At 31.2% G+C, this 17082-nt stretch overlaps 1 protein-coding gene across 1 annotated transcript in view; it reads left to right on the top strand.

Moving 5' to 3' along the window:
• Positions 1–17082, top strand: part of LOC124540419 (forkhead box protein P3) — an 82946-nt gene that overhangs the window by 50036 nt on the left and 15828 nt on the right. Inside the window, exons 4-5 of the mRNA XM_047117953.1 lie at positions 15898–15986; positions 16506–16608. Coding sequence (XP_046973909.1) covers positions 15898–15986; positions 16506–16608 — 192 coding nt within the window. The remainder of the gene's footprint in view (positions 1–15897; positions 15987–16505; positions 16609–17082) is intronic.

Here is a 17082-nt window from a genome sequence, read left to right on the forward strand (position 1 = left end):
CATAGGATACGATTTATTTTTATTGTAAAGGTGTATTTTAAGTTAATACCAAGTGAGTGATAATACAATCATTGCTCAAAATACATGGTCAATCACCATCATAACCTCAGTTTGGGTGGTAGCGTTATACCAGTGGTAGTTTGCATTTGAATCCTGTATATGATGAATGTTCTTGGGAGAGCCTATTTGAATTAACTATACGTCGAGTCTGACGATAAGTATTTGGTAATATCAAAATAACTTATACAGGATACACTTACATATATGTCGTAGAATAATCTGAATACTCATTGCGAAAATTTTAGGACAATTGCAAAAAACTTACTCCAATTATTACTTTATATAGTAATTATTATCTTATTTTTTTTTATAATCATAAATAATCGTTACATTATAATATTATTACGTGTTAATTTCAATAACGGTGTAAATTGTGCCAAGCGCATGCGTGTTGGTGCTAGTATTGGATAATAATTGAAATAAATCCTTTGCAAACTCCCTATGGGCTTGTTAATCTAATGTTTTATATCATATCTTTTCTTTGCAGCAATTCATTTACGATTTTAAATAAAAAACTATTTATAATTTTAATTTAAATGCTATAACTCGCCATTTACAATAACAATACATTCGAAATTCAAATGCTGAAAATTTTCGACACAGTTACGAAAATTCAAAATGGCAGCGTTTCCGTTACAGCCAGGAGCTGCGTCGGTGTTGCGCCAAAAAATAAATATTTTGCATCGTCAATAACATTTTGCTCTCTCAGTCGCGCGCATGCGTACAAGCTACCAACCGCGGCCCCTGTCAGAAATATGCAAATTAATCTATAAAAAAGCGATTTAGGATATCCACTACAACATTTCTAGTTCGTGTAATAAATCTAGACGTTATCGTTTAATTTTCGTCTAAATAGTCTCCGTTTTCGGGCACGTGAGCTGGTCGAGGCGGTGTCGCTTCGTCCCTGTCTGCTTGTACCGCGCATGCTCAGTTGTAATGTTTATATTATTTGTATTTGAGATGTGTATCACGTAAACTATAACTACCACAGCCATAGCGCCAATACTGAGGGCCAGTGCCCGCCCCTCCCCGCTTCGGTAGTTAAATATTTCTTGCTTATTTCGACCTAGCATTGTTGTTGCCGCCGCGTCGAAGGCTGTTGTGTATTGTTTAGAGACGCGTCGCCCGAACAAATATATTATTTTCGCATAACGAATATTGCGTACGTTCGCGTTTATTGAAGTGAATGGGATTTTTTGTATTTTAATATTGTGTATGCATTTAACTGCAGTGTAAATAATTTGCATCGGGAACTGCATCCGTGCAGGAACTTATAAGTGGTAGTTTTTGTCGCTGTTCAGTGTTGGATTTTGTGTTTTTATTTATTGATTTCGTTCTTTTTTTAAATATTTTAATTATGTTTCTGGAAGCGTGAGTGGTTTTTGTTTTATGTTCGATTTTTAAACGAAGGAGGCCGTATAGCTCTTCGGAACTATTTAATTTGTTTTATTATTTATTCGCTTGTCTATTTAATTGTTTGATTTAATTCATGTGAGAGGTTCTTCGGTGTGCATTTGTAAGTAATGTTGAAATTTTAAATTTCATTTTTAAATAACATTTCAATTAAAAATAACAAAAAAGTAATTTTTTTAATCATTGAATGCATATTAAAATTATACACAAAATTAATATTTTTATTAAATAAATAATAGTATATCATAAAAAAAACGTTGAAATTAATGAAACAGTTCGAAAAGAACGCGTAAAAAGTTTGAATTACCGCGTCGGAACTTATGAGCACGTGGACTGTCGCTCATGTGCACCGGGCGCGCCAATCACGGGCGTCGCTCATAAGCGGGCGTCCAATCGCAGCAGCCGCTGAAGAGCGCTGCGTTTGACAGCTGATGAGCAACGGATTTCCCGCCCGCTTTTACAATTCGTTATAAATACCTTTTCGAATTTCGAATGATGTTCGAATTTTAATTTTGAATTATTTATTTCACAATTTTATTTTTATTTAAATTATATTATTGATATTAAATAATTAGTGTTAATGTGTAAGTATGTTTTAGTTACGTTGCGATTAAAATTAGTTATATCGATAAAGGAAATACTAATAATAGAGATTGTAAATCGACCTACTTAAGTAATTTGATTAGGTGTGACAAAAAAACGCTTCTGTGTGTAAAAGCAAAGTGCACTATTTAATTTCATTAAGGATTATATTCAATGAAAATAAAATAAAAACACCTGAAGTAATAAAAAAAGATAAAACAAAAAAAATACTAATTAAAAAAAAGTTGGATAACATCTGTACAATATATTTTTTTTATTTATTAGCTAGAATCGTCGACTGAACGACTAAAAATATACAAAAAAAAACTCATAATTGATTAAAACATAATTTATTTTTCGTATGTCTAAAGTGTTACCGTAAAGAGTGACCCAGTAAAAATATAGACATAAAACACATACAAAAACTATATTTCGGAATTAATTATTATTATTATTTACAAAAATGTTTCTATCTTCTTTTATCAAAATTACAAAAAATAAACTGTTATCATACTAATTTTTAAATTGCCTGATGATGGGAAGTTTCTGACGTATTTTTCAATTTAACTTCATTTTGATGTACTTAAAAACAATAAAACACCAGTTAATAAATCATACATATATTATTTATTTAACAAAATATCTTAATTATAATTCGTTACTTTTTTTAATATGTTTAGTATTGAAGATAAATGCTATTAGTTTAAATATAGCGTCAATAGCCAGAATTATTTATTCAAGCTTTCACAGATAAAAAAAAAATTAAAAGAAAATAATCGAAATGGTAAGACTGTACAATCATGATTGTTTAGGTTCTATTGCTTAGGTCCGCTTTGCTTTGTTCCGGTTTGAAAGGTGAGTGAGCCAGTGTAAATAGATGTACATGACATCGTATTGATGTAAGTAATGGTTTATATTTCGTATATATTTTTATGTGCAAAAGGCGGCTCTTATCGGAAGTACATTTGCCTACATTCCTTCCTGTATCTATCAAATAATTAAAAAAAAACTTGTCATTAGGAACAAAAGTATAATTCAATTTAAACTATGAAACTAAATACTTAGAACAGATATATATATTTCTTGATTTAATAATTGTCAATAAAAAATCCACGTTCATAGTTAAATATAAACAAATATTTTTAAAATATTAAATTTGACGTAATATTACAGATAGCAAAAACCATTTGACACATTAACGATGGCATTACAATATTTTTTTATTAATCTGTATTCTTAATACATTTTTTTAATGTGCTCACGTTATTGGGCTTAGAAAACTTGTTTCATCGGATTTAAAAAGAAATGAACGCTTATTAATAAAAAAAAATGCCTTACTAATATTATGATTGTGAAAGTTGTGAAAGTTTGTGTGCGATTGAATAGTATGTAACATATACGGCGATTATATGTTAGTATAGGATGTAGATATTAATGTGACACAATTATTTAAAAAAAAAATATGTGTCTCTTTCTATCCGTATATCTCTTTCTAATCTAAATATTAAATTGATAGCATTTAGATTTATTTTAAACAAAAACACAGCATATAAAGCTAAAAAAAGATACGATATACATATTCGTAATCTATATAATGATAAAAAAAAACTGTATGCTTCTTCTAATCTTTATTTATAACTATATACGATTCAATAAATTATTTAGCTATATAAAAAATTTTAATGTTACCCAATAAAATTATTACATAAAACTTGATTGATTCAAATAACAACGATTTAAAAAAAGAACGATACGATTTAACTATTTGTAAATGGGCGGGAAAAATAATTAAAATATATTACGTCATTTTCATTCAATATTGACAGATTAAAAATTGTTAAAATATACACAGATTAAATACATTTTTTGTATTATTATATTTTATTTCTTGTGTTTTAATTTTAATGTTCTGCTATTGTTGACAATATGGTTTATTAATACTAAGAACTACAGCTTTCCATCAACGACCATAGACTAAACATTTTTTATTTAAGTATATGTTATAAATAATGAAACCGGAAGAACCAATAACAATAATATTACTAAAACTTATTGTAGATTCTTTGTTTCAGATATACATAAAAAAACACATAATTATTTACTATACACAATATTGTGTTACTAAAGTGAAGTCGTTAATTTTTTCGCTTTTATTTTAAAAGTCTTGCATATTTTTTCTATTTAATTTGAATTCAAATGTCGAATGCCAGTAAAAATCCATCCAATCCAACTTTAAGTCAAATAAAACTATTTTTTAATAACATTACCCCTTGACCTAAGAGCTCAACTTATATTATTAAGTTAAAGTAAGACGCTTGAGTATTTTTAGGTATATGCTTAATCTCAAATATATTATTAATCTATGTAGGAAGTAATTTAATTATACATTCGCTTGGTTGACATTGATTTAAAGGGAAATTGTTATCTTAAACATAAATAACGAATATATGAAAAAAAAAGTACACACATACGTGTTCTTAATCAATGGTAAATATTGAAATAGTTTTGTAATTAAATAAATGCATTATTTAATTGAAAACATTTTTCACAAGCATATTTTTCTATTTTAATTAAAAAAAATATTGCTTTAGGGAAAAACTAATCATTTTTACCGATTTTTTCATTTCACAAAGGTTTAAATTGACAGGATTATTATCTCGAGTTTTTTACTTGTGTTTATTTTATATAAAAAAAAACTTCATACAAATTATATAGTAATTAGTTCAAAAAATAACTTAACGAATTATCCTTTTAATTTTTGTCCAAATTTACAACAACCAACATGGCTGAATAATATAGATCTTGAATCAGATCTTAAAATAATAAAATAACACATTAAAAAAACTTTCATTTGTTTGAAATTTAATGATTGAACAAACTGAAAAACATTAAAAATCAAAATAAAATTAATTCAAAAACGCTTTAAAATACTTACGATTATACAAACAAAATTTAATTAAACATACAGCTGCTTAAATATCAAACGTAGATTCTATTAAGAACACGACAGAAACTCAATTTAAATATAAAACATTATAATCTAAAGAAAAGGTCCCGTTATTAGTTTTCTCGTGATATTCGGGACAGAGGCGTCACTTTTCAGCGGGTAGGCGTGACGCTGAATACTACCGCCCAGTAAAACGCTTAACAGAGGGCGGGCGGGCGCTTTTGAGAGGTTCTCGCTACGTTAAAGCTTTCATGTACTCAAATTAGGTTAACTGAAATATATAGCCTTAATATTATATATGTTTTAGTTTAGATTTTGTTATTATTTAATATTTGTATATAGTGAATGGTGAATTAATGTAATTTATTTTTTCCAAAATTTTTATGTAATAATATTATGATTACGCTTATGTATTTAATTTGTTTAAATATTTTATTTTTATTATTGATCTTCTTCGTGATTTTATAATTAGGATAACGACTAGTATGTTATGTATTCTGACTTTACCCGTGACAGTTTTGTTAATTAATGTTTTATAATTAAATAATCACAATTATTTTATAATAACTGCGTAATATAAATTATAATATTAAAAAATAAATAAATAATAGCTTGAGTTCTAAATTTAAAAATATAAAATTTTAATAAAACAAATTAATAAATGCACACCAAGAACATATCTCGAATTAAATTAAATTGATTTGTATTTACGCATCCAACACTGAACAGTGATATTATTTTATTTATAAAATATAATTTACAGATTAACGATTATATTTATGAAGATATAATAGTGTATATTATGGGAATAAACATTTATATCATAATAATAAATATAAACAAATCTATTATGACTGATATCGTTTCAGTCAATTAGATTTATTACTAATAAGCAAGTGAGCCGTGTGATAATTACTTATTAATAACTCGAAAATTATATAGAAGAAGATTGCGATGTTGTACGCCGTGAGACAGGTGAGTTATTTATTTATTTATTGAATAACAACAACAACAACAACAACAGTCTGTAAATTTCCCACTGCTGGACTAAGGCCACATTTCCCTTTTGAGGAGGTTAGGAATATTACACAACGCTGTTCCAACGCGGGTTAGTGGAATACACATGTGGCAGAATTTCTATGAAATTAGACACATGCAGGTTTCCTCACGATGTATTCCTTCACCGCTGAGCACGAGACGAATTATAAATTTAGAATAATAATTATTAAGTAATATTCCTACTGTTGACTGTTGAAATTTATTCCACAATGCTTATACAATGTTGGTGGTGTATGGTGATATCCAACTCAAGGTTTTTACCATTTAAGTAAAGATAAACTTAGTAAGTTGTTGGATATTTGTGGCGCAAGAAGGGCCATCCTAGTGATCCTTGGGGAACCTCTGCCTACCATGTCTTCCTGTTGAAATAATAATGATGGAATTCATTGCTCGGAATTGAAGTCGCCAATTTTTTTCATATTTGCGTGTTCTAGCAAAGTTATATTCCGATTGATAAGAATTTAAAAGAAATATTATTTTTGCTATAAACGACTACCAAATGCTAAACTTCAAGAAGTACGACTTTTTTTTGGACTACTAGGTATTTATAAGTCGACTAATGAAGCTTAACTACTTGTTTCTTTCTTATGTGTTCTTACATGTTAGTAAGTTTATGTGCGTGTTTTTCAGAAATCACAAGATATTTTCAGATTCTTTCAATGATCACACATCTACTTGAGTGCTTATGGGAAGATTTTAGTGTCGAAGTCTATTTGTTTGGATTAGGCTGCTAAGCGACGTTGTTTTATAATTTAAATTTAATTATTTTACATTACACCTGTGTGAGAGAGAGTTATTTATACATTATATAGACATAGTCTTTTACTTGCAATTTGAAGCCTTATTTTACAAGATAAATTAGTATATGTGTAACTGTTTGTATAACTTCTCAAGAATATAAATCCTACTATAAAAACCAACACCAACTTACTATCAACAAATTTTCCACAATTTAAAAATCATAGCTATTTGTAAGTTAATAAAATCTAATTAATTCTATATCTGTCTTAAATTCACCAAATAATATTTCAAAAATTTACACTCTTGTATACTAAAACACATAAAGTGATTTACGTATTACTTGGCAAAGTTAATTATTTATGAATTGTTTAAATTGTCTTTTTAAATAGTGGTGGTGGTGGCTAACCTAACCTAGGTTAGTGGTGGAACTTCTTACAAGCCCGTCAATAGTCACCATTTATTCTGTCGCTAAACAGCAATACTTAGTATGAATGTGTTTCAGTTTGAAGGGTAAGTGAGCCAGTGTAACTACAGGCACAAGGGACATAACATCTTAGTTCCCAAGGTTGGTGGCATGGCAGAAGGAAAAGGCGCTACGCGCACCTTCTCCCGACGCTTCAATAGGCGCCGTAGGGACCAGGGGTGGTCCCAGTAGCCTAGGTGTTCCTAGATGTTGGAGGCCCGTATAGAGGAGATATAAAGGAGGGAAGGGTTTTTGTATATAATACATGAACATAGTACGGAAACAAGTAAAATTCTGTAGTATATTTAGTATCAGCATTGCACCCGTCCAAACCCTCTCCTTAAGTTCCAAACCCTCTCCTTAATGGAAGAGGAGGCCTTATCTCAGCAGTGGGAAATGTATAGGCTGTTACTTTTGCACCCGTGCGAAGCCATAGTAATTCGCTAGTTTATAACTAATTTGACTTTATTTATATCAGTGGTGATACCTTGTGTATATATGAATTAATCGTTAAATATTATATCACAAAATAACGCTACGTAGCGCTCATAATTCACATCAGAAATCGTTGAAGAGAATCAAGTATAGTTTATAAAGCGCGACGTGTGTTAGTGTTATTTAAGTTCCAGCGTCTCATGCTGTGTTTTTCGTAAAAAAAACAAAACATCGTGTAACATACACGGTTATATTACTCATTACATAAACACACGGACGGTGCTTATCTGAAATACATATAACTATATCGTATTTATTGTACAGTTCAATCCATACTTCTATAGTAATACCAGTTGACTTCCAAGCAAGATATATTAATTTAAATAATTGTATTATTTACATGACTGTATTTTTTAAATGTTGAAAAAGAGTAACTGCTGAATTTCTTGTCAGTTCTTCTCGGTAGAATCTACTTTCCGAACCGGTGGTAGCTTCACTTAATTGTAAAATGACGATTCAAAAGTGCTTGTAAAAGCCTACTTGAACAAAGTTTGTTTTTTTTTTATTAATGCAAAAGTAACTCGTGTCTGTCTGTCTCGCTTTTACGCTAAAACTACTGGATCGATTTAAATGAAAGTTTGTACTCAAATAGTCTAGAGCCTGAGAAAGGACATAGGTTACATATAATATGAAAAAAATTAGTAAACAAAGAGGTCTTATCAATGTAATATTGTAAGTTAATTTGTAAATATGTCATATTTTCTCGAGCAAAGTCGCGGGTAGCTGGTAAAGCTAGTTGTTTATGTGCGTTAATCTCAGGAATTAAAGTTTCGATCTGAACTTTTTTTGTGTTAGATAGTCCGTAAGGTCATGTCATAATACATAATACGTCACTACTTCAAGAATCTGATAAGAAACTATAACGTCAACTGATACTAACTGTATAAAAAAAGTGTAGAGTGTTGTATATTTTGTTTTTGGTGTATTACACAAAAATCAAAATATGGAATTCGACGATTCACTATGGACTTCAATCTCTGTGTGCGTGAGTGTGTATATGTGTTTGTATATGTTTATGGGGTACGTTTGAATCGCAGGACGAACTATCGAATCAAAGTGGCTATCGTTATTTTTTTTTTATATTAACAAATCAAATGAAATTCCTTTACTCAGTACTAGTGACCCGCCTAGCTTCGCACGGATAAAATACTGATACTAAATATTAAAATCAAAATTAAAATAAACTTTATTCAAGTAGGCTTTTACAAGCACTTTTGAATCGTCATTTTACAATTAAGTGAAGCTAAAACCGGTTCGGAAAGTATTGTATGAATGTATTCTACTGAAAAGAACCGCCAAGAAACTCAGTAGCTACTCTTTTATTATACTACAAAAGATGTGTTTATTTACATCACATTAGAAACTTTTAAAATTATCTCTGTTTCTTAGTAATATTGTCCATGAATTACATACAAAAACCTTCCTTTCGAATCACTATATCTATTAAAAAAACAGCATCAAAATCAGTTGCGTAATTTATAAGATCTAAGCATACAATCAGACAGCAGTAAGCGACTTAGTTTTATATTATGTAATGATGATGTATTACTTTTATTAGCATTACACTTATTTATTGATACCCTATCAGAAGAATCGGCAATAACTTTAAACATTGAACTTCAGAACTATTGGTTACTAAATATACCGACATTAGTTAAGATTAGGTACAATATTAAATAGGTATTTATTACATATAAAAACCAAAGCCAAATTTAAGGAAATACAACGAAATCCATTGTTTACATTTCACACAAACATTTCCGTAAATGAAGCATTTTCGAACGTTATGTATCGTTGAAATTTCTTCTTTAAAATGTAATCATAATAATATCACGTCCATGAATTTATTTACAGCTACGTGACACAAGAAGAAATACTTTGTAAGCGATTATAATTGTTTATTAATTGTTTTCGATGAAACGTGCGAGACTCACTTTTATCGTGTATTAATTGTTTGTTTTATTAACTTTTATAATAAAAGTACACTTTGATTCATAATAGGCTAGTTGACTGGTTTTTAAAATCAATTTTATATTATTTAGTAGAGGTTAAAGAGCCCAGTAAAAGTAGTTTTTTTTATTTCTAGTACATATTTGCCGAAAAATATCAAATAAAAAATTCCATATTTAAATAATGCGCGAAAAGACTACTTGGACAATATGGCACTGCAATGGGGTCGGTGATGTCACTTGCCTGTATTTTAATCTGTGGTATATATAGTAGGCAAGCAAGGTTAACAAGTTAGGCCCGGCCAATCAGGAGCGTTTTGTGTCACGTGACAAACGTTTGAAAAATGCATTTTTATTTATGGATTTTTTTCAACTATCTTTAATAATGACCATTTTTGAACTCATGGTATATAATAATTACAATAATTGACACGTTATTTTTCGCATTGCCAAATATTTCGAGCCTGCTAATAAAGAGTAACTACTAGACTAAAAACTCAAAAGCGAGGGACGTTTTCAGGATTTGTTTATATTTCTATCAAAACCAAATCATGGGCAGTAACTTATTATCAGTGCCCTTATTAACAGACTCAGGCAGTCAAGGTGACCACTCGAGCCAAAAATATTTCGTTGGCCCAATTTCGATGATTCAAGACTACATCATCGGTAAGAAGCAGGATGCAAAGCGTAATGCCCGGGTTTTTGGTCACTACACACCCTGCATTAGGACAAGCCTTCCATTTTAGTATTATACCCTCAAGGAACTGTTAGATTAGGGCTTCTTACCAATTACAGTATCTCTATTTAGAGTTATAAAAATTCCTCCGTAAAAAAGACACTTGCGTTTCACTTCAGCTAGCTTCACCTCTGAACTGCTAGATTCAGTCTTAGAGCTAAGTAAGTGCCAGATCTTGGGCCTATAGGCCTAGGGCCTTTTTATTATTTACAGATTTTTGCACTACAAGACTAACTAAATCAGAAAAGCCAACTTTATTATGTCAGTGTGCGCAAAGCTACACTTGACTTGACGTAACACTACATTACTAGTATGCGTGTATTTAGTGGCCAACTATTGGCCAATATTTCGACGAATTCTTAACTTTGGTCATCTTTGTGAAAGCCCGTCTGGTTAGGTACTCACTCATCAAATATTCTACCGCCAAACATCAGTACTCAATATTGTTGTTTTCCGGTTTGAAAGATGATTGAGCAATGTAACTACAGGTACAAGGAACATAACAGCTTAGTGCCCAAATTGGTGGCATATTAGTCACTATATACCATTAAAAATGTAGGCATAGGAATAATGAAAGCAATGGATCGGTTTCTAGAATGTTTTAAAACTCCTATAAAATCAAACTATTGGTGTTTGCCCTAAACAAAAATTGAAACAGAAAACAAAACTGATCCTTCGTTGTGTATGGATCGTATGACGTCACATACAACGTTTTGTAAATCACATACGACTTTCATAATCGTCGTCTCGTATAACATATACTCGCATACATATCGTTATTATTAAAAATGGTCACATAAAATAGTTTACATTGAACACTTGCTAGTCAATGTTTACACAAGACGTCAAAACATTGAGCTCATAGTGCAAATATGTTTATATCTCGCTACCCACTTCAATAACATATTAACTATTTTTTCAAGTTGGTCTTTATTGTAGGGCTGCCGTTATATATACATTGACTGGGATTCATATTTTCCTTGCGTTGTATTTTGTTTTGGTCGGATAATATTTGTTAAAGAAAAATCTATCAGATTTTTCATTGTAAGGCTTTGTGCATGAGCTTCGTCATCAAATTTAAAAAGTCTCAAAAATTCCTAAAACCTACCCAAAAATATTGGACCTATTCATATTAGAAAGAATATTTTGCTTAATGAGGTTTTTTTCAAAGAGATTGTTATTAATATGCATTTTGCTTTTCTTAAAGTTTATAAAAAACTAAATGATACGTTAAAGTAAGCAAAAGCACAGGATAAGTCGAAATTAGGTTTACTTTGTTCCTACAACTTCCATTTTTATGAGTCGAGAGGGCCCAGTGGTTAGTCGTGCATCTTAACTGATGATTTCGGGTCCAAACCCAGGCAAGCAACAGGCAGGCAACCACTATATATATATGTGTGCTTAATTTGTATTTATAATTCATCTCGTGCTCGGCGGTGAAAAATCGTGAGGTCACCTACATGTGTCTAATTTCATTGAAATTCTGCCACATGTGCATTCCACCAACCCTCATTGGAACAGCGTGGTGGAATATGTTCAAAACCCTCTCCTTAATAGGAGAGGAGGCTTTATCCCAGCAGTGGTAATTTACGGGCTACTACTTTACTTTGATTTACTTCCATTTACCTCTCTACTTTTTGTTATATGCAGGCGGAATTGAATAAGCAAGTGGTCTAAATTGTCAATAGACATCGTTGCTGCCAGGAATATGCATCTTTCCTATCACCAATGCTTACGACTGTCGTTACACAGGCACACTTTCCTTTAAACCAGTACATCATCATACAAATATATACAATTTGATGGTAGAATATGTGCCGAGTACATAAAACCTAACTAGTCACAGTAAAGCCCAATCAAAATACTACACAAATCTTAAAAAATGCCTGAAAATTGAATTAATAATCTCTTGAAAATATCTACCTACACACTCGAGATAACCCTCCCTTCCTTGTGATTCAAGTGAGCTCATTTAATCCGTATTTATTGATCGGTTTAGAGTCCATTCCCTCAGTTGCTGTTGTTGTCTTGCTAAACCAATCTGTGACAGGTATCTTGATCTAAGTGATTGAAAAAATTAGGGTACAAAATCCTACCACAAAATATGTCTTTCGCCGTGTCCATGAATTGTCTTCCTGCAAAATGTCATCTCTCTATCGAACTTTGGGTCTAGCTCTTCGTTTACCTACAGAAGATATTCTCATTTACAACATCTAGTACTAAACTAACATAAGGATAATAATACTTATAATAGTTACTTTTATAAACAGGGTGTTTTCTATCAGGCTATTTTACGGAAACTAATTCATCAAACTACAGCATTTAAGATGATAAGTCGCTTATTTCTGTAACATTGACTTAATCTTAAATGGTAAGTGGTTGGAATACACCAAGGTACCACAAATACTACTATAAGAATAAACAATGTAGCTATAGTCAAAATCGTTGCGCAATTATGCTCATTTTTTCAGGAAAGGTCATCTGCCTAGTAGAAATGTGTGAGTCAGTATCCCTTCGAGATTTATTCTACCTAAACTTGTCCATTGTTAACAAATGTTTTGATAACAATCAGTAGCTATGGATCTGAACCTCAATGGAAAAGTTCATTACGAGCTCTTCTGGCTATAATGTATGAATAAATGATAAACATAATAAGAAACATAAGAAGAATAAAATGACGAATCTATGATTGAATGAATGAACTAATTGAAGACTGAATATCTCATTGGGTTGACAGAAGATCATGTTTGGAGTTTATGCCATAATTTCACCAGTTTCTCCAAATTAAAATGGTCGAATTTCTAAAGAAATAATTTAGGACTTCCACCCTTTCAAAACTGAATTGTAATTTATAATTGACAATACAAATAGAAAACTACCAATTACTTGGTATTGAATTTTGAGAACGTTTAAGTAAAACTCTTTTGAAACACTATATAAAATGCTATTTTCATTTTTGTGATGTGATAGGATTCCTATATATGCCATATTGGTTTTTGTAGGATTGATCATCATTTTAACAAAACTTATGATAGCAAGTCTTGCTCTAATCCCCTGGCGACTTGGCGTCGACATAATATATAGCTCTCTTTTATAACAAAAGAAATATTACAAACATAAGCCTATACATATATGACTTTACAAAATAAGTATGTCTTTATAAAATAATCAGTAAAGTACCTACTCTTTTTACGTGTGGTTTGGCACTTTACAAACACTGAAAACTGTGAAATTGTTTTTCTCTTCACGTTTAATTTTTTCTTTCTTTAGACGACCTCCGTGGTGGAGTAGTGTGTACACCGGTTTTCATGGGTCCGCCCCTCCGAGTCGATGTAGAAAAAGTTCATTACTTTTGTGGTACCGTCGTTACTTCTGATTTTCCATAACACAAGTGCTTTAGCTATTTACATTGGGATCAGAGTAATGTACGTGATGTTGTCCAATATTTATTATTTTATTATTTCTTCAATATCGAGTGAACTGTGCCTAACTGTCATGCGTCTTTTCACTCTCGTCCGTAAACCGTGCCACATAAGAAGTAATAATAAAAAAAAAAAAATCAAACGCTGGCAACCCTTGTCTTGAACACTGGTATATTTTGCTAAATATCATAAAACTCCATACATCATAATATTAATTATGTTGAATGGACGATATCGATCTGTTTGTAAATATAATGAATATTATTTAAATGAATCATAAAATAATAAATAGCTAATATTTGTTTTATATTTACAGACGTTATTATTAACCTTAAATTTAATATGTTTATTTTTAAATAAAGCCTGATAAATATTATTATAATAATAATTACATAACCTTGTTTTTATACGTTACACGAGGCATCTGACGCTACAAAGTATGAACGCTCCGAATTTAAACTCAGTTACTTTAATTAAATGTACATTTAAAACTGGTAGCTTTATGTTCAATAAATTTTGTAAAACCATGATTTAAAGTTACGAATTATTTATTATAGGATACCTAAAATATTATCTTTAGCTTGAAATAGCGGACAGTGATGTACATACCTTATATAATATTTACTTATTCGTCAAACAAAGACACGTACTAAGAATTAGCACAGTATTAGCGAATAGTTTGCTTAGATCTATCATGATTATTCTATATGGCATTGTATGGGTACCACCCACTCATAAACTGCCACCAAAAAGCATGGTATTTTTGTTGCGTTTTGAAGGTTTACAGTGTAACTACAGGCACAAGGGACAAGACAAGGGACATAACATCTTAGTTCCCAAGGTTGGTGGCATCTGATGCTGTAACGAATGTTTGAAATGCCAGTGTCACTGTTTGTGGTGTACCATCCATCCATCCAGTACTATTGCCAGCCTGCCAGTCATTATTTGGTTAATACTGTTTATAAAAATATATATAAATGTCTTATGCGCTTTCAAAGGGATGATCATTATGGGATTATAAGCTAAGTGTGTTCAGCTTCTATAAAATGAAAAGTATTCTTAGAAAAAAAATTTTTTTTTTTTATAAAACCTTATTAATTTATATCTTTATATATCAATATATATTATTAGACTAAGCCGATTAACTACAGGCACAAGGAACATAACATTTTAGTTCCCAAGGTTGGTGGTACATTGACGATGTATGGAATAGTTAATATTTCTTACAGCGTCATTGTCTATGGGTGATGGTGACCACTTGACATCAGGTGGCCCATATGCTAGTCGGCCAACTTATACCATAAAAAAAAATGATTCCAGTGATTATGGGATGATAGCTGCATATAAAAAATCATGGTTATGGTCTCGTTTTGATGAACTGTAGCCGTAGATGTGCAGATTTTATTTTTATAATTTAAAAAAGAATTAATTTTAAATCGTGGTAAATAGTTACTGGCAGGTTCGAAAGCTATGCTACGGTGTAATAAAAAAATGAAAAACGTAAACAAAATTATTGTAAATTGTTACCAAAAAAACTTCAATTTTGACGGAACTAATGTACACTATTCGCCTTTAAAAAATTCATTTAAATAGTACTTTATAATTTGGCGCAAAATGTAGAGTGACTTGCAGTTCAATGAAATGAAATAAATAAATTTATTTTGAATAAACGCGAAGTTTCGCGTCCCATTAGTACATATTAATTATATGTGGATATTATCTAATTAGCGATGTACTTAATTATTTTAAAAATGGAATTAAAAATGTCTGTAAAATTTGAAAACCGAATTCGAATGTTCCTCTTTCAAATAAAGGCTTTTGTGACATGTGTTCTAAATTTGATTCGTTTTTCGTGTATATACTCAAAAATGGAATACGAAAATTTTGAAAATCGAATTCGAATGTTTCTTTTTCAGATAGGCTTATGTTACATGTGTAGTAAATTTAATTCTTTTCATCGAATGTTCGTTTTTCAAATAAGGGCTTATGTCACATGTGTTCTAAATTTAGATTGTTTTTTTTCTTCTCAGGGTCCGGAGCCGGTACTGAACTCAAGCACGGGTGGGACAGCCAAACCGCCGCCACTCAACTCATTCGAGCTGGACCGCTGCTTAGACAGGTAAGACCGATAAGAGCTTATGAGAATAAGATTAACTATTGAATACCCCATTTTGATGAATTGGTCATTCTAAATTTTAAAGATTACAACCAGAATATAATTTTGAAATTATCATATTTACGATATAAGAACACTCAATAACAATTAATGTCAAAAAATCATAATGAATTTATTTTTTTGTATTGTTTGATCTGAGAAAACATTTGTCTTCCCGATTTGAATGTAATTAACGGGGTTATAGCAATTAAAAATATAAAATATGCAAATTTTAAATTGCATAATATGCAAGGCGATATTGAAATGAATGTTATGGAAAATCAGAATTAACGACGGTACCACAAATACCCAGACCCAAGGGAACATAGAAAACTAATAAATTTTCTACATCGACTCGGCCGGGAACCCGTGGCCTCGGGGTGGCGTACCCATGAAAACCAGTGTATACACTATTCGACCACGGAGGTAGTCAAAAGGAGGTTATACAGTTGAGACGTGAAGTTGAGTGTGTTGCGTTTGTAGGGAGGAGACCGGCAGGTGGGGAGGTGACGCTCGGCGTCGCAGGCGCAGCTCGCCGCCGCGACGCTCCCCGCCACCCAGCAATGAGCCGCTCTCACTCGCACGTGTAAGATTACGAACAATATCAACACTTTATTGGTGGTAGGGCTTTGTGCAAGCCCGTCTGTTTAGAGACCACCCACTCATCAGTTATTCTACCGCCAAATAACAGTACTCAGTACTGTTGTGTTCCGGTTTGAAGAGTGAGTGAGCCAGTGTAACTACAGGCACAAGGGACATAACATCTTAATTCCCAAGGTTGGTGGCACATTGACGATGTAGGGATAGTTAATATTTCTTACAGCATCATTGTCTATGGGTGATGGTGACCACTTACCATCAGGCCCATATGCTCGTCCGCCAACCTATACCATAAAAAAAACACAAATAGAAAGTTATTATTAGTATTACTAATCGTTTTTCTAGCCTATATCCATGTATAAGTACCTTCTAACTCTCCACTGTTATCAATTAGTTAGTGTAACAGAAAAAGTTATTTAATAGAAAAGATTTTTTTTCATAAGTATTAAATACATCTTTA

The sequence above is a fragment of the Vanessa cardui genome, chromosome 25 (genome assembly GCF_905220365.1).
Source record: "Vanessa cardui chromosome 25, ilVanCard2.1, whole genome shotgun sequence".
In the NCBI taxonomy this organism is placed as follows: Eukaryota; Metazoa; Arthropoda; class Insecta; order Lepidoptera; family Nymphalidae; genus Vanessa; species Vanessa cardui.